This window comes from Myxocyprinus asiaticus, chromosome 6 (genome assembly GCF_019703515.2).
Source record: "Myxocyprinus asiaticus isolate MX2 ecotype Aquarium Trade chromosome 6, UBuf_Myxa_2, whole genome shotgun sequence".
Lineage (NCBI taxonomy): Eukaryota > Metazoa > Chordata > Actinopteri > Cypriniformes > Catostomidae > Myxocyprinus > Myxocyprinus asiaticus.
This window is the reverse complement of record NC_059349.1, coordinates 43,816,244-43,839,172: the sequence shown is the minus strand read 5'-3', so window position 1 is coordinate 43,839,172 and position 22,929 is coordinate 43,816,244. Positions and strand designations below refer to the sequence as shown.

Sequence of the window (22,929 nt, the reverse complement as noted above, 5' to 3'; positions counted from 1 at the left end):
AGGATGGTTTGAGTGGCCAAAAATTCTCAAAGGATCACAGCTGGAGAACTGCAGAAATTAGTTGGGTCTTGGAGTCAGAAGTCCCCTACATCACCACAAGTTGTTTGGGAGGGTTTCAAGAAAAAAGTCTCTACTCTCATCCAACAACAAACTCAAGTGTCTTCAGTTTGCCAGGAACTTCAATGGGGACTGGGTTCTATGGCCAGATGAAACATAAATAGAGATTTTTGGCAGCAAACACCAGAGATGGGTTTGGCACACACAGAGAAGTAGCCATATGGAAAAGTACCTCATGCCCACGGTTAAATATGGTGGTGGATCTTTAATGTTGTGGGGCTGTTTTTATGCCAGAGGTCCTGGACATCCTGTTCGGATACATGGCATCATGGACTCTATCAAACACCAACAGATAAAAAAATCAAAACCTGGCTGCCTCTGCCAGAAAGCTTAAAATTGGTCCTGGTTGGTTCTGCCATGGCCATCCCAGTCCCCTGACCTGAACCTCATAGAAAACCTGTGGGGTGAACTGAAGAGGAGAGTCCACCAACATGGACCTCTGAATTTGAAGGATCTGTAGAGATTCTGTATGGAGGAATGGTCTCAGATCCCTTGCCATGTGTTCTCCAACTCATTAGGCATTATAGGAGAAAACTCAGAGCTGTTATCTTGGCAAAGGGAGGTTGCACAAAGTATTGAATAAAAGGGTGCCAATAATTGTGCCACACATACAGTATATTTGACAAAAATATTCACTGGTGGCCAAAAGTTTTGAATAATGTACAGATTTTGCTGTTTCGGAAGGAAATTGGTGCTTTAATTCACCAAAGTGGCATTCAACTGATCACAAAGTATAGTCAGGACATTACTGATGTGAAAAACAGCACCATCACTATTTGAAAAAAGTTATTTTTGATCAAATCTAGACAGGCCCCATTTCCAGCAGCCATCACTCCAACACTTTATCCTTAAGTAATCATGCTAAATTGCTAATTTGGTACTAGAAAATTGCTTGCCATTATATCAAACACAGCTGAAAGTTATATGGTTTGTTAAATGAAGCTTAACATTGTCTTTGTTTTTGAGTTGCAACAGTATACAATAGACTGGCATGTCTTATGGTCAATATTAGGTCAATAAATTTTTTCAAAAAAGAAACAGCTTTCTCAAGAAACTCATCAGTCAATCATTGCTTTGAGGAATGAAGACTATACAATGCTTGAAACTGCCAAAAAACTGAAGATTTCATACAAAGGTGTACACTACAGTCTTCAAAGACAAAGGACAACTGGCTCTAACAAAGACAGAAAGAAATGTGGACGGCCAGATGTACAACTAAACAAGAGGATAAGTACATCAGAGTCTCTAGTTTGAGAAATAGACGCCTCACATGTCCTCAGCTGACAGCTTCATTGAATTATACCCACTAAACACCAGTTTCATGTACAACAGTAAAGAGATGACTCGGGGGTGTAAGCCTTATGAGAAGAACTGCAAAGAAAAAGCCACTTTTGAAACAGAAAAACAAAAAGAAAAGGTTAGAGTGGGCAAAGAAACAGACATTGGACAACAGATAATTGGAAAAGAGTGTAATGGACCTTAACCCCACTGAGCTTTTGTGGGATCATCTAGACTGTAAGGTGTGTGAGAAGTGCCCGACAAGACAGCCACATCTATGGCAAGTGCTGCAGGAAGTGTGGGGTGAAATGTCACCTAAGCATCTGGACAAACTGACAGCTAGAATGTCAAGGATCTGCAAAGCTGTCATTGCTGCATGTGGAGGATTTTTTGATGAGAACTCTTTGAAGTAGTTTAAGTTCAAATTGTAATAGTAATTTTTCATGTTATTAATGTCCTAACTATACATTGTGATCAACTGAATGCCACTTTGGTGAATAAAAGTACTGATTTCTTTCCATAAGAGCAAAATCTGTACATTACAAAAAAAAATTGCAAACAAAACGAATTTCTGGCTGCCAAAAGTTTGTTTTGTTTGCAAAAAATTGCAAAAACACAAGTTTTATAAAAAAAATAAAATAAAAAGTATTAAAAAAAATTATATATATATATTTTTTTATATAAAACTTAAAGCAATTTTTTGATATCCATTAGAGGATAGAATTTTTGAATATTTTGAATGAAAGATCAAAAGGATAAACAATAAAGACATATTTTTCTCAGCCTTCTTTGCTCATATTTACCAAGGGTGCCAATATTTTTGGCCACAACTGTATAGTCTATGAATACGGCTGAGTATTGATACATATTTCCTGATTCGATTCTGATTCACAAGCTCTCGAATCAATTCAAATCCAATCTCGATTCATTTGGATATATTTCTGTTACAATGTCTATTTTGCTTACATATAAAATAAATTCTCTCTCAGCTAATGCTCTTAATTATTTTTACAAATTATATTTTATCATTAGTTTTTCCATCAAATGGGTCACATTTTAGCTGCATATATACTTTTGTTACATTTTTATTGTTTACTTGCATAATTTGTACTATTTACAAGTATTTACATTGATATGCAGAACACATGCTTAATTGGCACTGTCTCTTTAAGACTAACGGCATCAGCCAGTAAGCACATACCTGTATAACGAGAGAAGACGTGCATCATTTCTTTAGTGCATCCATGTGTGATTTTAATTAAATGTTTCTTTTTTTGTTGTTGTTTTTAAATCAACAACTGACTGACAAAAAACAAGGGTATTAAAAAAGACATTATTCAATGACATGTGGATCCATTGATCTCATCTTTGGACACACAGAACAAGTTAAACCAAACTTTTACTCTCAACACGCAGTGAAAGGGCCTCTGTGCTAATAATTTCTTCTCCACTATACTACTCAATCACTGGAGAGTGAAATCTGAACATTTACTAACCAGTGGCTCATCATAGACATTTTAAGTATACAGTGTGAGATTTGGTTGCACATGCGAGTGATTTACTTGCATTATAAAGGGTTGCCACATAGAGTGAAAAATCGATCTTGGGATTTAAGAATCCCAAAAGAAGATCGAGATGCATCGAAAAAAAATTATTTTTACCCAGCCCTATCTATGACCAAGCTTTTATGGGTCAAAAGTACCCTCTCCTCTAGGTGTTTCGTTTCAAGCACGATAGCATCGGATGAAAGAAAGTGAGGTCCAAAAAGGTCACTATAAGTTGTGAATAACCAAGTCAAATGAAACTACATCAGCACTCTCCCTGAGTCCCAAGCACCTGAGGTCAAACCAGTGTGTACATTCTCTGTTCAACCTACCGGTTCCACAGTCCAGACAACAGCAGCGTATAAAACAGTTAAACAAGACTAATTTATCACATTACACTTTATATTTATACCTAAGTGCTTAGAGTCGTACTACACACAATCAGGACCTACAGAAAATCTGACACAGTTGCTACACAGGAAAGCAAGTATACAGGTGCATCTCAATAAATTAGAATGTCGTGGAAAAGTTCATTTATTTCAGTAATTCAACTCAAATTGTGAAACTGGTGTATTAAATAAATTCAGTGCACACAGACTGAAGTAGTTTAAGTCTTTGGTTCTTTTAATTGTGATGATTTTGGCTCACATTTAACAAAAACCCACCAATTCACTATCTCAAAAAATTAGAATACATCATAAGACCAATAAAAAAAAACATTTTTAGTGAATTGTTGGCCTTCTGGAAAGTATGTTCATTTACTGTATATGTACTCAATACTTGGTAGGGGCTCCTTTTGCTTTAATTACTGCCTCAATTCGGCGTGGCATGGAGGTGATCAGTTTGTGGCACTGCTGAGGTGGTATGGAAGCCCAGGTTTCTTTGACAGTGGCCTTCAGCTCATCTGCATTTTTTTGTCTCTTGTTTCTCATTTTCCTCTTGACAATACCCCATTGATTCTCTATGGGGTTCAGGTCTGGTGAGTTTGCTAGCCAGTCAAGCACACCAACACCATGGTCATTTAACCAACTTTTGGTGCTTTTGGCAGTGTGGGCAGGTGCCAAATCCTGCTGGAAAATGAAATCAGCATCTTTAAAAAGCTGGTCAGCAGAAGGAAGCATGAAGTGCTCCAAAATTTCTTGGTAAACGGGTGCAGTGACTTTGGTTTTCAAAAAACACAATGGACCAACACCAGCAGATGACATTGCACCCCAAATCATCACAGACTGTGGAAACTTAACACTGGACTTCAAGCAACTTGGGCTATGAGCTTCTCCACCCTTCCTCCAGACTCTAGGACCTTGGTTTCCAAATGAAATACAAAACTTGCTCTCATCTGAAAAGAGGACTTTGGACCACTGGGCAACAGTCCAGTTCTTCTTCTCCTTAGCCCAGGTAAGACGCCTCTGACGTTGTCTGTGGTTCAGGAGTGGCTTAACAAGAGGAATACAACAACTGTAGCCAAATTCCTTGACATGTCTGTGTGTGGTGGCTCTTGATGCCTTGACCCCAGCCTCAGTCCATTCCTTGTGAAGTTCACCCAAATTCTTGAATCGATTTTGCTTGACAATCCTCATAAGGCTGCGGTTCTCGCGGGTGGTTGTGCATCTTTTTCTTCCACACTTTTCCCTTCCACTCAACTTTCTGTTAACATGCTTGGATACAGCACTCTGTGAACAGCCAGCTTCTTTGGCAATGAATGTTTGTGGCTTACCCTCCTTGTGAAGGGTGTCAATGATTGTCTTCTGGACAACTGTCAGATCAGCAGTCTTCCCCATGATTGTGTAGCCTAGTGAACCAAACTGAGAGACCATTTTGAAGGCTCAGGAAACCTTTGCAGGTGTTTTGAGTTGATTAGCTGATTGGCATGTCACCATATTCTAATTTTTTGAGATAGTGAATTGGTGGGTTTTTGTTAAATGTGAGCCAAAATCATCACAATTAAAAGAACCAAAGACTTAAACTACTTCAGTCTGTGTGCATTGAATTTATTTAATACACGAGTTTCACAATTTGAGTTGAATTACTGAAATAAATGAACTTTTCCACGACATTCTAATTTATTGAGATGCACCTGTACATCTGCAGCCATGGTAACAGGTGTGGTTCTGAGTTCTGGGGAGTACTGTATCTAACTACTATTCTTACTAAAAATGAACTTTCTAACCACATACAGACAGGTGACCTCACTAACTCAATAATGGTACCTCTGGATGTCTGTTTGCATCTGTGCAGAATCTTTCCTACCGTGTACAGAACTACAGCGCAAACACAGAAAACCAACAAGGCAAAAGCTGAGAAGAAAGAGTGGATGAATTCATACATGACTGAGAAAGACACAGTACAGGAATAAGTATTAACAGAAAAATACTATTTCAGAGGTGTCAACATGAGCACTACTGTTGAAAGTGTCTTGGTGATTGATTTTAGCACCAAGATCATGTAAAGTAAGAGTAAGTGTTTTAAAACAACATGAAATGGCATTTGCAACCCAATTTACTTCCATATTGTGATGTCTTTCCAAGAGAAATGGAGAAATAATTTAAGCTGGGACTTGATTTTACCCATTTGCAACTGACTGGATCATGAAAGTGGGCATACGGCATTATTGGTTAATACTGATTTTTCCCCAGCCTAGAAGTCTTGCTTGTGTAAAAAGAAAAGTAATTTCAGAGGCAGAAAACATTATTACATTTTACTGAAAGATTAAGAAAAGTTTTTTTCTCTTTAGAGAATGATGAATTGTGCACTAACAAGCCAAGAACATTTATTAAGAAAGTAAATAGGGTATATTTGTCATTTCACATTGCCTTTAAAGATTGAGGATTAGAATAATAATCCTTGAACATCTCCTTTCTATACAGTATGGAAGTGTGTGCGATTACCTGAAACCTGGGGAATGTACGGTAATGCCAGTCTCTCTATGTTATAACCAGGTACAGTCAGAGCTTCTGCCAAATCAGCCGTCTGAAAATACAGACCGATGTCATCCCGATCCAGAGAATCTGGGAGCCTGATCCATACACAAAACATGCAGAAACATACATAACATGCATACAAACATATAAAGCAGGATATATGCAATATGTTATGCCATTATTATTATTGTAATTAATTCTTATATCTTCAGATGTGGCATCAGGTAGCTACTAATACAGAGTAAATACACAGAATGAATACATGCAAACATAGTAATACTAGGGCTGCAACAATTAATTGATAAAATCGATAATGAAAATAATCGACAACGAATTTCATTATCGATTAGTTGGACTATGCAGCGTGCATGGAAGAAACTCCAGTGACGTCACTTTACAGGTGTTTGCATGATAACGTGTATAAAAAAAAGGCAGAGATGAGTTGAATAAACACTACCAAAGTTGTCTGGCTCACAGGAGCACTTTATAAACGTTTCAAAGAAGATCCTAAACATATAGCTTAATGTGGACCGGTTGCTGCATCAAGTCACAGGTGTGTTGACAGAGTGCTTGTGGTTTTTCATGTGTTTGAATCATGCAAGCGAGTCTTTTTTATTCAATTAGTCGATTAATCGAAGAAATAATCGAAGGTTAATAAATGATCAAAATAATAGTTAGTTGCAGCCCAAAGTAATACTCACACACACTTCTCTCTGAAGACATGTTCAGGCAGCAGGTGCGAAGCATCCAGATTCCTCAGCTCAATCACCTGACAGAGAGAAGGAGTGTTACAGGACTCTATAAGGTGTAGGTATATGTGTATATCGTAAGTGTGTGTGTGTGTGTGTGCGGTTACCTTGCTGACATATTGGCAGAAAGATGGATTTGCGATCATCTGGCTGAGAAAGTTGAGATAGGCGGCGACCAATGCCATGATGCCACAGCGAATAAACATGGGCATGTTCTCCTCATTGATCAGAGCCATGTCCTTCAACCAATCACAACACAGAGATTAGCATAATAAACAGAAATGTACTGTATAGTTCAGCTTGAGTCTGAGGCTGTTTTCACACTTAGTTGGATAGTTTGGTCAAATCCTGAGCTCGAAACCTCCCTCCGCAATTCTCTGTTTACATTGTATTATTTAGCTCCAAACCATGGTATACTGATGTCACCAATATGAGTACCACTGCAAAGTACCAAAATACCTTTCATACCAATTGCAAACCTTACTGGTGTCCACACAGATCGTTCCCCAGACCTATGTTTTCAAGCAGATCTGACTGTGATTCCCCAGAGTGCACACAAGTTCAGAAAAAGGCTTTTACTACAACTAAAAAAACATGATTTGGGTCTGCACCCAAAGTTCTAGTGTGAAAATGACCCAAGTGTATGTCCAGGTGTGCACACCTGTAGGGCGATGGACAACCGCATGAGGTCAATCACCACCTCCTCATTGGCCAGTTCAATAGTGATGAGGGCCAGAGCTGTGAAGAGCAGCTCAAAGTTCTTTTGCACGTTATCTTCCTCCTTACAGCCTAGATAGATGTGTCTGTATAACTGTTGCCCATGCTGGAAAGAGAGAGAGATTAAGGGCTTGTAGAATTTTTAATTTACAGTGGCCCCAAAAAGCATTTGGACACAGTTAAAAATGTATGAATGTCTATGCATTATAAAACAAAAATCAAACCAAGTGGCATTTATTTTAAATATATACAGCGCAAACTTTTCAAACACAACATTTCAAACTTTAAAAAGAAGTTTGTAAAGTTTCAAGTGATAAAATAATATAATTACTCAAAATTAATTCAAAAAGTATTCGGACACTGGAGCATGTCCATAGTTAATGTGATAAACTAGACCTGTGTTTACTCTGTAAGGACACCTGTGTGGACTTGAGGTGAACTAACTTCATACATCCACTACAAATCATAATGACAAAAGCTGGTTAAAAGTAATTGCAAAAATGGCTCAAATAAGTTAGTTATGAGAAAAGGTCTATCGTCATTTGTTTGCCACCTGGTATGATATTTCAAATCTAATGCCATCACATTCAGACATTTTTAAAGTGCGACTTAAAGGTGAAGTATGTAATTTTGCACTACTAGTGGCACCACATGGAATTAAAAAACAAAGTATGTTTTCAAACAACCTTTGCCAACAACCTTTAGACTCATCACGCCCTTTCGCACTCTCTGATTCCCCATGAACAAATAGGCCAAGCTAAATAAAATATTTAACATTGTAATAAACAAGACCACTATAACATATGCACACTGGACAGAAAGCATGGCAGAGAAATCAGGTCATCCAATAGCATCGCCAGACTGAACGGCAGCTGGGTGTGCAGGGGATCCAGCACATAATGTAGGATGGTTCATCTAGTAACTAGTAAGTGTAACAATACATATTCCGAATATCTTCTGAATTTATCTGAAGCTCAACAGTAATGAGCTAACTTGTGTGGCAATACCTTGAGCGTAGCTTACCTGTCGAGAAGAAACTTGGCAAGTTTGGTGTCTCCATCGAAGTCTTCCACCTTGAAAATGCGACGCAAAAGTTCACTCTGCTTTCTCTCTGTCTCTGTGTCTTTTAGCAAGTCTTCGAATTTTGGCAAAGCTACATTTCTTTTCCTCTGTACACGTCTGCCATAGATGTTCATATTCCCCGGCAGAACAGCTTAATACAAGTAGCCACGCCCTAAACTTACGCTATAAGTTTATAGCGGGCCGCTCAAAATATAAACATCAATGCTTTATTAATGCCTGGGAGGCTCAGTGTTTATAATTTTGGTGGAGGAAAACCCACGAATGGCTTAATTATAGTTGTCAATGAACAATAAACTGAGATAGTAGAATATATTTTGACATAAAAAAAGTTAAATACTTCACCTTTCGGCATCAGAAAGTGTCCAAACACTTTTTAAGAGTGACTGTATGTGTAACTGCAATGTTTGTGTATAAAATCTTTTACCTTTTTCATGAAAACCACATCCTGTTTGGAGATCTTCTCTCTTTTAATCTTCAGAGCAGCTACATTAGGAATAATCCTGCATTTACACACATATACATAAAAACAGTTTAGTAAGAGTTTATTTTAAAGCAACACACACACACACACAACTCAAGTGTTTTCACACATTCACTTGCACACAAGTGTGTTAAGTGTTTAAATATCCCTACCGGATCCCGCGGAGTTTGGCTCTGTTGTCATGACGATCAATGATGTTGTGCAGGATCTCCAGGACAAGTTGCCGGAGTTCACTATCTTCCATCAGAGAAATGGAGCACAACGGCTCGAGAAATGGAGCGGGTAAACCAGCACACATCGTCTTACACTTAAACCCTGATGTCACCTATACACACACACAAATAATCCCTTAGATCAGTGGTTCTCAACCCTGTTCCGGGGTTGGGGGGTGGGGGTTCCAACTACTGCCTTAGATATAAACCTCAACAACACAATACACACATAAGTAGTTGACACATACCACATCCATGCCTGATCTGCATAATTCCTTAAGTTAATTGGGTGCTCAGACAGCACATGCAAAAAACTGCTGATTTACCGGGCACAACTCTATCTTAGTGAATTCCCCCCATAGTGTTATAAGGGTAGATCACTGGTAGATCTAGGAACTTTCTATGGGACCAGTAGGGGGAGACAAAAGAGCAAAAGCGGTTGACAACCAAAATAACCATTTTATGGCTCAACCCGCTGCCCATTTCCTGCCTGTTGCCGGGCAACACTGCCTGAACAAATGCCCTGTCTAAAATCAGCCATGAATCAGATGGAATTTTCAGGGGGCAAAATTGGACATTAAAAAAGGACAGAAAAAGCCAGAGGCAGCAGTAATCTGATGTTATGATCCATGCGGTCTGTTGTCTAGAAACCTTTTGAAACTCCCTCCAGGAATGTGTGAATGGGCTTTTCTAACAAGCTCAGAGATTGAAATTAAGCCTGATATCTTTACCCGTCATGATCTGATAGTCTGATGTGACCGATGATAACAGCGTAAGTGTGCTTTCTTCACCACTCACTTACACACACACACACACACACACACACACACACACACACACACACACACACACACACACAGATCGAGATAAAAGAAAAGAGATTCACCATAATGAGAGAACTGAGCAGCATTGCTTGAATTCTCTTGGTGCCCAGATGCCTGAAAGAAAGAAGAGTTTAGACATCACTATCAGTATTATTAGGCCAGTCTTCGAATTTAAAGCGCATATGTGTGCACATGATACACACAAACCACTGCTACACACCGCTGATTGACGGCATAAATACAGTGCATCCGGAAAGTATTCACAGCGCTTCACTTTTTCCAAATTTTTTTATGTTACAGCCTTATTCCAAAACGGATTAAATTCATTATTTTCCTCAAAATTCTACAAACAATACCTCATAGTGACAATGTGAAAGAAGTTTGTTTGAAATCTTTGCAAATGTATAAAAAAAAAATAAAAAAAAATAAATAAAAAATAAATCACATGTACATAAGTATTCACAGCCTTTGCCATGACACTCAAAATTGAGCTCAGGTGCATCCTGTTTCCACTGATCATCCTTGAGTTGTTTCTACAACTTAATTGGAGTCCACCTGTGGTAAATTCAGTTGATTGGACATGATTTGGAAAGGCACACACCTGTCTATATAAGGTCCCACAGTTAACAGTGCATGTCAGAGCACAAACCAAGCCATGAAGTCCATGGAATTGTCTGTAGACCTCCGAGACAGGGTTGTATCGAGGCACAGATCTGGGGAAGGGTACAGAAAAATTTCTGCAGCACTGAAGGTCCCAATGAGCACAGTGGCCTCCATCATCCGTAAATGGAATAAGTTTGGAACCACCAGGACTCTTCCTAGAGCTGGCCGCCTGGCCAAACTGAGCGATCGGGGGAGAAGGGCCTTAGTCAGGGAGGTGACCAAGAACCCGATGGTCACTCTGACAGAGCTCCAGCGTTTCTCTGTGGAGAGAGGAGAACCTTCCAGAAGAACAACCATCTCTGCAGCACTCCACCAATCAGGCCTGTATGGTGGAGTGGCCAGACGGAAGCCACTCCTCAGTAAAAGGCACATGACAGCCCGCCTGGAGTTTGCCAAAAGGCACTTGAAGGACTCTTAGACCATGAGAAACAAAATTCTCTGGTCTGATGAAACAAAGATTGAACTCTTTGGCCTGAATGGCAAGCGTCATGTCTGGAGGAAACCAGGCACCGCTCATCACCTGGCCAATACCATCCCTACGGTGAAGCATGGTGGTAGCAGCATCATGCTGTGGGGATGTTTTTCAGCAGCAGGAACTGGGAGACTAGTCAGGATCGAGGGAAAGATGAATGCAGCAATGTACAGAGACATCCTTGATGAAAACCTGCTCCAGAGCGCTCTGGACCTCAGACTGGGGCGAAGGTTCATCTTCCAACAGGACAACGACCCTAAGCACACAGCCAAGATAACAAAGGAGTGGCTACGGGACAACTCTGTGAATGTCCTTGAGTGGCCCAGCCAGAGCCCAGACTTGAACCTGATTGAACATCTCTGGAGAGATCTGAAAATGGCTGTGCACCAACGCTCCCCATCCAACCTGATGGAGCTTGAGAGGTCCTGCAAAGAAGAATGGGAGAAACTGCCCAAAAATAGGTGTGCCAAGCTTGTAGCATCATACTCAAAAAGACTTGAGGCTGTAATTGGTGCCAAAGGTGCTTCAACAAAGTATTGAGCAAAGGCTGTGAATACTTATGTACATGTGATTTTTTTTTTCATTTTTTATTTTTAATAAATTTGCAAAGATTTCAAACAAACTTCTTTCACGTTGTCATTATGGGGTATTATTTGTGGAATTTTGAGGAAAATAATGAATTTAACCCATTTTATAATATAGGAATAAGGCTGTAACATAACAAAATGTGGAAAAAGTGAAGCGAAAGAATACTTTGCGGATGCACTGTATTACACCATGTGTATAGACATTTGTGTTTGCATTGTGTTTGTATTGTGTGTCTTGTTGTTTAAAGCCGCACTAATGTAAGATTTTTTTGGTTACAATTAACAAAATTTAAATACTGAGTACATAAAAAAAAAAAATCATGTTCAAAACCATGCCCTTGTCTTACCCCAATTTACTACAGTAAGCCTACAATAATGATTTTTATTTTGAGGGAATTTGAGCTGTCGGGTCGGATTAGGCACGAAATCGCAGGCATATGTCATTTGTCCTTGTGTGTTTTTATGTCATATCCATAAGCTGAGAAAGAAGATCCGGCAGTGTCATGAGAAGCGAGTGCGACAGCTGTTCAATCAGTCCAGTCGTGGTTTCAGGAGTCAGGACAACAGCGGAGTAATATCGCTAAGGAATATTTCTAGCATCCGAGCAAATCAAGCTTGAAGTATCACCTCTTTTTAGCAGAGGTCAGTACGCGAAACTCCAGCTGTATAGACAACTCACATCCGTACAGAGAACAAACCACACAAAGACTTGCTTGAAACTTGTGACATCACAAGATGAGGACACATTCTTGCATTCAAACACAGCTGGACAGAGCGCATTTCCGAATGTAGTCATCTCGAGATGTATTGTTCTAAGTTAACTTGACACAGATGCTGTTTATGCAAAATTAGGCACAATTCAATTGCAAGATGGATTGCTGTGGACTGTAGGGCTGCGTTCCATTTCAAAATATTATCACGCTAACTTCCCTTCATCTCATGGTCTCAGATGTACGTCATTACTTGCGTTGCGTGAGTGCCCACTACTGGCGGAACCCGTGCAATGGGTTTAACTGGAACACATGAAGTCAGGGGTTGGGAAACTTTTTTCACTAAGGAGCCAATTTTTAAATTTTTGGTTGATGCATTTTTTCGAAAGAGCCATAACACAAACGAATAATTTACTATTTTCAAAAACAAAGCTTTTCAATAAAATAAAAATGTTTATATTGCCCATAGACTACTCAAAATCACATGGGGTAACCTCCTCGTGGTCGCTATAATGTGGTTTGTTCTCGGTGGGGCGCATGGTGAATTGAGCGCGGATGCCGCGGTGGATGGCGTGAAGCCTCCACACGCGCTATGTCTCCGTGGCAACGCGCTCAACAAGCCACGTGATAAGATGCGCGGGTTGACTGTCTCAGACGCGGAGGCAACTGGGATTTGTCCTCCGCCACCCGGACTAAGGCAAATCACTATGCAACCACAAGGACTTAGAGCGCATTGGGAATTGGGCATTCCAAATTGGGAGAAAAAGGGGAAAAATCCAAAAAAAAAAAAAAAAAATTAATAAAAAATAAATAAATAAATATAATAATGTCAAATATTCTTTGATAAAAATATTTAAGAAAGCAGCATTCTGAGTACCTTTGCATAGTCATATCGGTGCAAAATCAGTGCACAATCCACATAGAAAAGGTCTGTTTTCATTCCAGCTCAAAAATGAACTATATCGGTCACCATATCAGTAATCGGTGAATCCCCCCCAAAATCGGTATCAGTCTCAAAAATCCCATATCGGTTGGGCTATAAAAAAGATGTTGTGTACAGTCTGTGGGATTTTGAAGTATGTTTGGAGCATCAGATATAGTTCCTTATGTAAACTGCTAAGTGAACATTTAGCATTATGTCAAGGTAAAGTAGAATTTCTAGCAATTAGATGCACTTGTTACCAGTCGCAATTATATTTTATAATGAATTCTATCAAGAAAATCCACGTTAGATCTTTTTTTCCCCTTTTAGTAAGACCTTTGATATAAGTGCAAAGATGTACTGCAAAAATATTACTCTTAATAAGAATTTTAGTATTTTGTTCCTGTAAAAAATCTAATTAAAATAAATGTACTTGAGAAGCCACACTTCATAAGATATTTAGGCTTGTGTATTATTATTTTTTTTTTTTGAAAAAATCTGCCAGTACTTAAGAAGTTATCCAAAGTATTTTGATTGCATTACTGACAATGAGTAATCTAATGGAATACATTACAAATGACATTTTACAGCATGTATTCTGTAATCTGTAGTGGAATACATTTTAAAAGCAACCCTTCCATCCCTGGTCCTAATATTTTCTGTTTTAAAGGTCTAATAATGATGCACTGGCTTATTTCATACCTTAAATTATGTACTTTACCATCACAGCACAATATATAAATATTGTACTTAGTAAAAGTATGGAAATCACACTCACACTCATCACACACAGTCCTACCCAATTTTGACAGTGTCCAGGGTGTGGCAGGGTGTGCCGTGAACTGGAACTTTTCCCATTATGAACATCATCACTTCTGCTCTCTGATAATCAGGAAGATTGCCTCCAAAGAAACCTACATAAATCAATAAACCAATGTAATTATATGTGTTCAGTAAAAAAGCATTTGACAGTCACTACAGGTCAGATCTCCGTTATTGGGATAGTTCATACAAACATGAAAATAATCATTATTTACTCGCCCTCATATAGTTCTGCCTAACATCTCTTGTGTTTCACAGAAGAAAAACAATCATACAGGTTTGGAACAACATGAGGGTGAGTAAATGAAGAATAAGTGAACTACCCCTTTAAAAGAATAAGCAGTCAGGTAAATGATAAATTTTGCCCCACCGATGGTTTGTATGATAGCATTTTGTACGTAACGCTCCTCGCTTTCTTTGGTGCGGGTGGAGGAAAGGCTGCTTGCAGAGTTTCTGCGCGATCCATCACCCAGTTCAAAATCCACACTCATTCGCAGATGCTTCAACAAGGTGTTAAACACCTCCAGGACTGTGGGCCCTGTGGACACACACACACACACAAGTAAATACACAGGGTATAGTCACTGCAACACAAAAACATATGTCTATTAGCCAAGTGTATACAAAAAACATCTCATGGTTTACTGCATGTACATCAGTGGTTCTCAACTGGCTTTGCTTCAGGACACAGATTTTTAAAACAGTTTATGATACAAAAGTAAAAGTAATTTCATTAAACTAAAACATTAAACTGTATTAACTGGTTTATTGTTGGCTTTTAAAGGTCTTTTGAATTTGGATGTTTTCATGCTCTTGGCAGCCAAACATACTGTATGTTTATCCATGTTGTGAGTGAACACATATTTAATGTAGTCTGGATTGTATTTTCTTTTACTTTGCATAGTTTTGTTCATTTTTTGGTCATGACCCACCAGTTGACAAACACTGTGTAGCACAATATGATATTAAAAACCCTTTTTTTTTTTTTTTTTTACTCAGGCCACACTAATGCGTTTAAGTTTGAAACCTCTGTTTAAGTTTACTAATGTCATAATTTTCCAAAGTATGCAAAGTGGAGGAAAATGCTGCTTCAGTGTCGATGAGAGGCGTAGATGTAGAAAAATCTATGCGTTTTCAAACGAAAAAGAATTAGTGTGGACATGGCCTCAGGAACTAAAGAGGACTGCTAGTGGGTGCTGCTGTTACCCTACACAGCAAACCCACAAAACCTTCAGCCACTCACCAAATCCACAACCTTAACTAATCAGTCAATACCACATAATGGACCCTGAACAGTGCACCAGTTCAGCATACATGTGCCGGATTATAGAGACCGGCTGAAGGTTTTGATTGGGCGAGAGTTGCATTCGTTAACATACCCAACCACATATTGGGTGGTGAAGAGACAGGACTGAGAAATGTGTAAGCATTGTTTTTATCAGGAGTAATATAACCTGAGAAAGAGAACATGAGGAAGATACAGAAAGAAAAAGGGGAAAAAGAAGCAATGGGGGGGGGGGGGTATAAGAAAAAGAAATCAAGGAGAGATGATGAGATGACAAAATGAGCCACAGTTTGAGTTCTGAGGTGGAGAAAAAAAAGAACAGGCAGATTTACATTTGACAATGTAAGATGGAATCATAAACTTCATTTTTTTTTTATTTATTTATTTTTTTTAAATGTAAGAAAAATGTTGAACACAACCAATCAGAACATATTTGAAAGTTTAATGGTGCACAACAGTGCCTGCACACTTTTTCAGCAGTCTTGGCGCAGAAGTATTTTTCCCATTAATTTTTTCCAGAGATTTAATAAAATCCTTCGCAAAAGCGTTCTAAGCCACAAACCATACCAACCAGCAACGAGGTGAATTACATTAATAAAAACTTCGTTTTGAAGCAAAAAAGCATTTTAATATACTGAGCACTTTATAGGAACACCTACTTTTTCATGTGATTATCTAATCAGCCAATCGTGTGGCAGCAGTGCAGTGCATAAAATCATGCAGATACGGGTTAGGAGCTTCAGTTAATGTTCACATAAACCAGGAGAACGGGGAAAAAATTTGATCTCAGTGATTTAGACCGTGGCATGATTGTCAGTGCTAGACAAGCTGGTTTGAGTACTCCTGTAACTGCTGATCTCCTGGAATTTTTTATGCACAACAATCAGAATGGTGCCAAAAAAATAAATAAATAAATAAATAAAACATCCAGTGAGCGGCAGTTCTACGGAGAGAAACGTCTTGTTGATGAGAGAGGTCAACGGAGAATGGCCAGACTGGTTCGAGCTGACAGAAAGGCTACGGTAACTCGGATAACCGCTCTGTAGTGAGCAGAATAGCATCTCAGAATGCAAAATACGTCGAACCTTGAGGTGGATGGGCAACAATTGATGGAGTAACAGATGGCTTTGACAGGAGCATACTGCATATCATCGATTAACAAAATCGGAGCTCAGGGTAGGTCTGTTATTGTTAAGAGTAAGTTCACCTACAGGTACAAAAGAAAAAAGAGTGGGATTTTTACATCCAGAACCAAACTCACCACGTTTACATGCACTTAAGAAAACTGGTTATTCCAGGGTTTTTGCAGAAAGCGGCTTTCTAAAACGTCATGTAAATAGGAATGCTGATTTCCTTACGCTATATAAGGGATTAAGAGAAAGCGGTTTAACACACCCAGGTTTCTCCCAGAGAATGCGGCTTAATGTGGTCATGTAAACACATAAGTGGCATTCTAACAGGTTTTTGAAGAGTGCACATGTGCGTGAACAGACAGTCACTGTTGCACTCTATTATACTGTTATGAATAGGATTTTGGACCAATGAGAGTTCATGGTGGGTGGGTGTATACTCACAGCAAAAATAAAAACTAAGCGATTGACAGAATGTGGTGTTGCTTGTCGTGTGTGGTTAGGACAAAAACTATTTGAGGAAAATGAAACTGATTATTCATGATTGTAGCAAAAACAATAATAATATGATCAGAACTCAGTTTTACCGATGGAACCTTTGGCTGCTATGGCAACTGTCTCCAGCAGCACCTGAACGATACCTGCCCTGACACGTGGTGTGTTCTTACTGTGGGTGTCAAGGTGAGACAAAACTTGCTGAATCACATGGTGAGAATGCTGGGCCTGAAACAAACACACACACACACACACCTCATAACATATTCTGTTGAAGTGATTTTGCTCACTGTTATCAACAAGAGCTGCATCCGGTCACATTTGAATAACACACAGAGAGTGACAATCTGTTTGTTTTACCTGTATTGAGTACATGATTATCCTGAAACAGGACACAGCAAAATCATTCGGCTCCCACAGACGGTGGTTGTCTAAATGCCTGCAAAAAACAGGGCTGTGTTTATATGAGAGTATAAACACATGTTAACTGTCTTATAAGTAAAATAACAATACACCAACCCAATCAATATGCAACATATTTATTGATAGTGGTAGATCAATATGGGTTTTAAAATGGGATGCTGATACCGTTATCTAGAGAGCAAAATAGCAGACAGAAGTTACAATAGCAAATGAAATGCACAAAACATACTTTCAACATATTTGTCTAACATACTTTTTTCTTATATTTACTCAAATGCTATTTAAAAAAATAGTTTTTTTAAGCAGTTTGTGGCACTGCTGAGGTGGTATGGAAGCCCAGGTTTCTTTGACAGTGGCCTTCAGCTCATCTGCATTTTTTGGTCTCTTGTTTCTCATTTTCCTCTTGACAATACCCCGTAGATACCACCTCAGCAGTGCCACAAACTGATCACCTCCATGCCACGCCGAATTGAGGCAGTAATTAAAGCAAAAGGAGCCCCTACCAAGTATTGAGTACATATACAGTAAATTAACATACTTTCCAGAAGGCCAACAATTCACTAAAAAAAATTTTTTTATTGGTCTTATGATGTATTCTAATATTTTGAGATAGTGAATTGGTGGGTTTTTGTTAAATGTGAGCCAAAATCATCACAATTAAAAGAACCAAAGACTTAAACTACTTCAGTCTGTGTGTATTGAATTTATTTAATACACGAGTTTCACAATTTGAGTTGAATTACTGAAATAAATGAACTTTTGCATGACATTCTAATTTATTGAGATGCACCTGTATATATACAGTTGTGCTCAAAAGTTTGCATACCCTGGCAGAAATTGTGAGATTTTGGCATTGATTTTGAAAATATGACTGATCATGCAAAAAAACTTTTATTTAAGGATAGTGATCATATGAAGCCATTTATTATCACATAGTTGTTTGGCTCCTTTTTAAATCATAATGATAACAGAAATCACCCAAATGGCCCTGATCAAAAGTTGACATACCCTTGAATGTTTGGCCTTGTTACAGACACACAAGGTGACACACACAGGTTTAAATGGCAATTAAAGGTTAATTTCCCACACCTGTGGCTTTTTAAATTGCAATTAGTGTCTGTGTATAAATAGTCAATGAGTTTGTTAGCTCTCACGTGGATGCAATGAGCGGGCTAGATATTGAGCCAAGAGGAGCAGAAAAGAACTGTCAAAAGGCCTGCGTAACAAGGTAATAGAACTTTATAAAGAAGGAAAAGCATATAAAAAGATATCCAAAGCCTTGAAAATGCCAGTCAGTACTGTTTAATCACTTATTAAGAAGTGGAAAATTTGGTGATCTCTTGATACCAAGCCAAGGTCAGGTAGACCAAGAAAGATTTCAGCCACAACTGCCAGAAGAATTGTTCGGGATACAAAGAAAAACCCACAGGTAACCTCAGGAGAAATACAGGCTGCTCTGGAAAAAGACGGTGTGGTTGTTTCAAGGAGCACAATACGACGATACTTGAACAAAATGAGCTGCATGGTCGAGTTGCCAGAAAGAAGCCTTTACTGCGCCAATGCCACAAAAAAGCCCGGTTACAATATGCCCGACAACACCTTGACACGCCTCACAGCTTCTGGCACACTGTAATTTGGAATGACGAGACCAAAATCGAGCTTTATGGTCACAACCATAAGCGCTATGTTTGGAGAGGGGTCAACAAGGCCTATAGTGAAAAGATTACCATCCCCACTGTGAAGCATGGTGGTGGCTCACTGATTTTTGGGGGTGTGTGAGCTCTAAAGGCACGGGAAATCTTGTGAAAATTGATGGCAAGATGAATGCAGCAAGTTATCAGAAAATACTGGCAGACAATTTGCATTCTTCTGCACGAAAGCTGCGCATGGGACGCTCATGGACTTTCCAGCACGACAATGACCCTAAGCAAAAGGCCAAGTTGACCCTCCAGTGGTTACAGCAGAAAAAGGTGAAGGTTCTGGAGTGGCCATCACAGTCTCCTGACCTCAATATCATCGAGCCACTCTGGGGATATCTCAAACATGCGGTTCATGCAAGACGACCAAAGACTTTGCATGACCTGGATGCATTTTGCAAAGACGAATGGGCAGCTATACCACCTGCAAGAATTTGGGGCCTCATAGACAACTATTACAAAAGACTGCACGCTGTCATTGATGCTAAAGGGGGCAATACACAGTATTAAGAACTAAGGGTATGCAGACTTTTGAACAGGGATCATTTCATTTTTTTCTTTGTTGCCATGTTTTATTTTATGATTGTGCCATTCTGTTAGAACCTACAGTTGAATATGAATCCCATAAGAAATAAAAGAAATGTGTTTTGCTTGCTCACTCATGTTTTCTTTAAAAATGGTACATATATTACCAGTTCTCCAAGGGTATGCAAACATTTGAGCACAACTGTATGTATATATATATATATATATAAGTATACCAAAAGTGTGCAGCATCCACTGCATATATACACACAGTATATATGCCAAAGTATAGTACAGTGTGTGCGTGTGTGCGTGTGTGTGTGTGTGTGTGTGTATATATATATATATATATATATATAATGCAACCTCATAACAAAAGTATTGTAATGTATAAAAGTTTTTGGCAGTTGTGAAAAATGTTATACAGTGAGGATGTTTTCAAAAAATAATGCTATGAATAATTTTTAATCGATTAATACAAAGTGCAGTAAACATAAAAACCCCTAAATCAATATCAGGTGTGACCACATTTTGCATTTAGAACAGCACCTAGATTCTCCTAGGTACACTTGCGCACAGTTTTTCAAGGTTGTTGGCAGACAGGTTATTCCATCTTGCCACAGTTCTACTGTATGTATTTAGGCTGTCTCACTTGCTTATGTCTCTTCATGTGATCCCAGACTGACTCAATGATGTTGAGATCTGGGCTCTGTGGGGGCCATCATACCATCTGTTGCAGGACTCCTTGTTCTATTTCTATTCTATTTGCGAAAGGAATGTTTGTAAATCTAAAATTGATATTTACTATTGACACACTAAAGCAGAATATATTAAAAAACATCTAATGTGCATTAGAATTTTGCTCAGTACTACATACAGTATATAAAAATACAGTATATACACTGTATTTGAAGTATATATTTTATATTACATATGTTATAATTTACATGACTTTTTACTTTAAAATTTCCAAGTTTTCTATGACCATGGGAAATCTTATATTAAGAGCAACGCCACAGGTGCCAATGTTAAGAGCAAGTTTTACTAAGGAAATCTTATGATAAAAGTAAGGCGGAGTTGACCTCGTTGCTATGGATGACGTCACGTTTTATGAGCGCACTCTTTCAAATCACCCACAGTGATTGGTAGACAGGGAAACGCGATTTGTCAGCCAAGACAGACTGGATGGATGGATGGATGTTTTTCCAGTTGATGAACATTTCATCATCCTTTGTAATTCCATTCATCATAAGATTGTAAACATAAACAATATTATTTATGAATAATTGTAGTCTTTTGGGGGGGTTCTGAAGAAATGACCCTACACCTTTATCTCTCGGTAACGCAGTCTGATCTCCAGCTTTCTAAACCTCTATGCCACAATCGTCTCCCTTCCTGCTGTCACCATGGTAACATCAATCTGATCTCACCCCCATCCGATCAGAGCTATTTTCAGAACGCCTGAAATCCCCCTCCACCCAAAAAATCCTTTTCCCTCTTGCAGTCTCTCTCCGTGAACACCAGCTTTATGTTTTATCAGAGGTACAGATATCTGCCCTGGAGCTCAACATTCAAATCTCACACACTCCACAGCACACACACAACTTTAATAAATACAGACCCGCAAGAGCACACTGCCAACAGTTTAATAAGCTAATAACAGGAGAGAGGGGAGAGAAATGGAGTGAGTCAAGTCGGGTGCACACTAGACCATTTTTGCAACCATTTTGCTGTCTGAGACAAATTTGGGGAATCATAATAAATTAATTTCATTACAAGGCCAAAATTGTCAGCTTTTGATTGCTTAGTGTGACATACTCACCGATGGCAGGATAATTGCCTTTGCAATTAATCTTAACCTCAGACAAAGTTTTGCCAGTGTCAGCAGTGTGACTGCTCCTACGATGCCCCTCTAAAGAAAAACCAATAGGGGCACAGCAACTGATAATGTATGTGTACTGTATGTAGGGCTGGGAATTGCCACAGACCTCCCAATTCGATATTACAATTATATTTCCTAGCCGATTTGATATGTATTGCGATATTGCGATTCTGTAAGTATTGTGATTTGATGGTTTGATATAAAAACTTAATAAAAAGATAAAAAAAAACTTTAACTCCTTTTTCTCAGAAATAAATGCCTACTGAAGAACAGTTGTGTCTGAAATGAAAATTGTTTTCACTTTGTAATATATAATTTGCAGGTAAAAGGTAGGGATGTGCAAAACTACCAATCAGTGCGTTGTCTGAGCTAGGTAACTAATTAGTGCAAAGGAACCCATAAGGCTGCATAATGTCCATTAGTATTCAACAATATATACACAATATATAATTTTAACTTATCAAACTAATTTTGTTATTTTAGAATATAAAATATATAACATATTACCATAGGCTATTACTATTATCATAATGATAATTTTGCAACATAAATGGAGGCTAAAGAGTAAACTTGTTCAAGGACTATTTCTGGGGCTTTACTGAATTGACACACATGACAATTCACCTGTAGTCCCAATGTTGTTGCATGTTATTTGCATATTCATCCTGAGATAGTCTGAGCAGTGTTCTCATAGACAACACTATTCTTACAAACTGCTCCCAGATGACTGGCAGCGGAAAAAAAAGTGAGAGCTCACAATTTGCGCATGTTCCTCGATGGCGCTGCGCAAATGAACTTCTGAACCAAAAAGCAAATTAGACACATGCATCTTTCGTCTGTTCTTCAAAATATAATCAGGTGTGTTTCCTCAAGCACACGTCTTTGTGTCTAGAGGCATTTCTTTATGACAGTGGCGGGTAAATGTGCAAAATTACCCGCCATTGCGCATGACTACCCTGGCTGTTAGATTATAAATATTGCGGGGGCGCGATGTAGTTCACGGCATCCAATGGTTTGATAAGCCTTTTTACAGCTAAACTATTTATTAAAGCAGTGTCAGACAGAATCTGTAGAATGACCACCACAACACCTCTCAACATTTACATTTTTATACATATGTAAAATGTGTAAGAAATTTATTTTTTCCATTAATAAAATAATAAAAAAATACTGATGTAATTATAGTCCCACATGAACTTACAAAATGTATATCAGGGTAAGTTTCTTGCTGGAATTGTGTAGAGTACATTGCTAAGTGTTCAAAATGCATTGAAATTAATAGGTGTAGATGTTCCTTTCATTAGGCTACAATGAAAATAATGAATACTTTATTATTACTCAAACTAATAAACTAATACATACATAATATGCAATAAATTGTTAAGCATTGTAT

General features: G+C 38.5%; 1 protein-coding gene across 4 annotated transcripts in view; it reads right to left on the bottom strand.

The window, feature by feature from the left end:
- Positions 1–22,929, bottom strand: part of LOC127443126 (protein EFR3 homolog A-like) — a 95,959-nt gene that overhangs the window by 11,092 nt on the left and 61,938 nt on the right. For 3 of the 4 annotated variants that reach the window (XM_051701650.1, XM_051701652.1, XM_051701654.1), the window contains 11 exons: positions 17,370–17,448; positions 17,102–17,237; positions 14,470–14,637; positions 14,077–14,191; positions 9,986–10,037; positions 9,040–9,212; positions 8,831–8,906; positions 7,268–7,429; positions 6,714–6,845; positions 6,559–6,626; positions 5,825–5,952 (listed from right to left, as the gene is read on the bottom strand). In XM_051701650.1, the coding sequence (XP_051557610.1) occupies positions 5,825–5,952; positions 6,559–6,626; positions 6,714–6,845; positions 7,268–7,429; positions 8,831–8,906; positions 9,040–9,212; positions 9,986–10,037; positions 14,077–14,191; positions 14,470–14,637; positions 17,102–17,237; positions 17,370–17,448 (1,289 nt within the window). The remainder of the gene's footprint in view (positions 1–5,824; positions 5,953–6,558; positions 6,627–6,713; positions 6,846–7,267; positions 7,430–8,830; positions 8,907–9,039; positions 9,213–9,985; positions 10,038–14,076; positions 14,192–14,469; positions 14,638–17,101; positions 17,238–17,369; positions 17,449–22,929) is intronic. The other variant, XM_051701651.1, reaches the window with a different exon arrangement.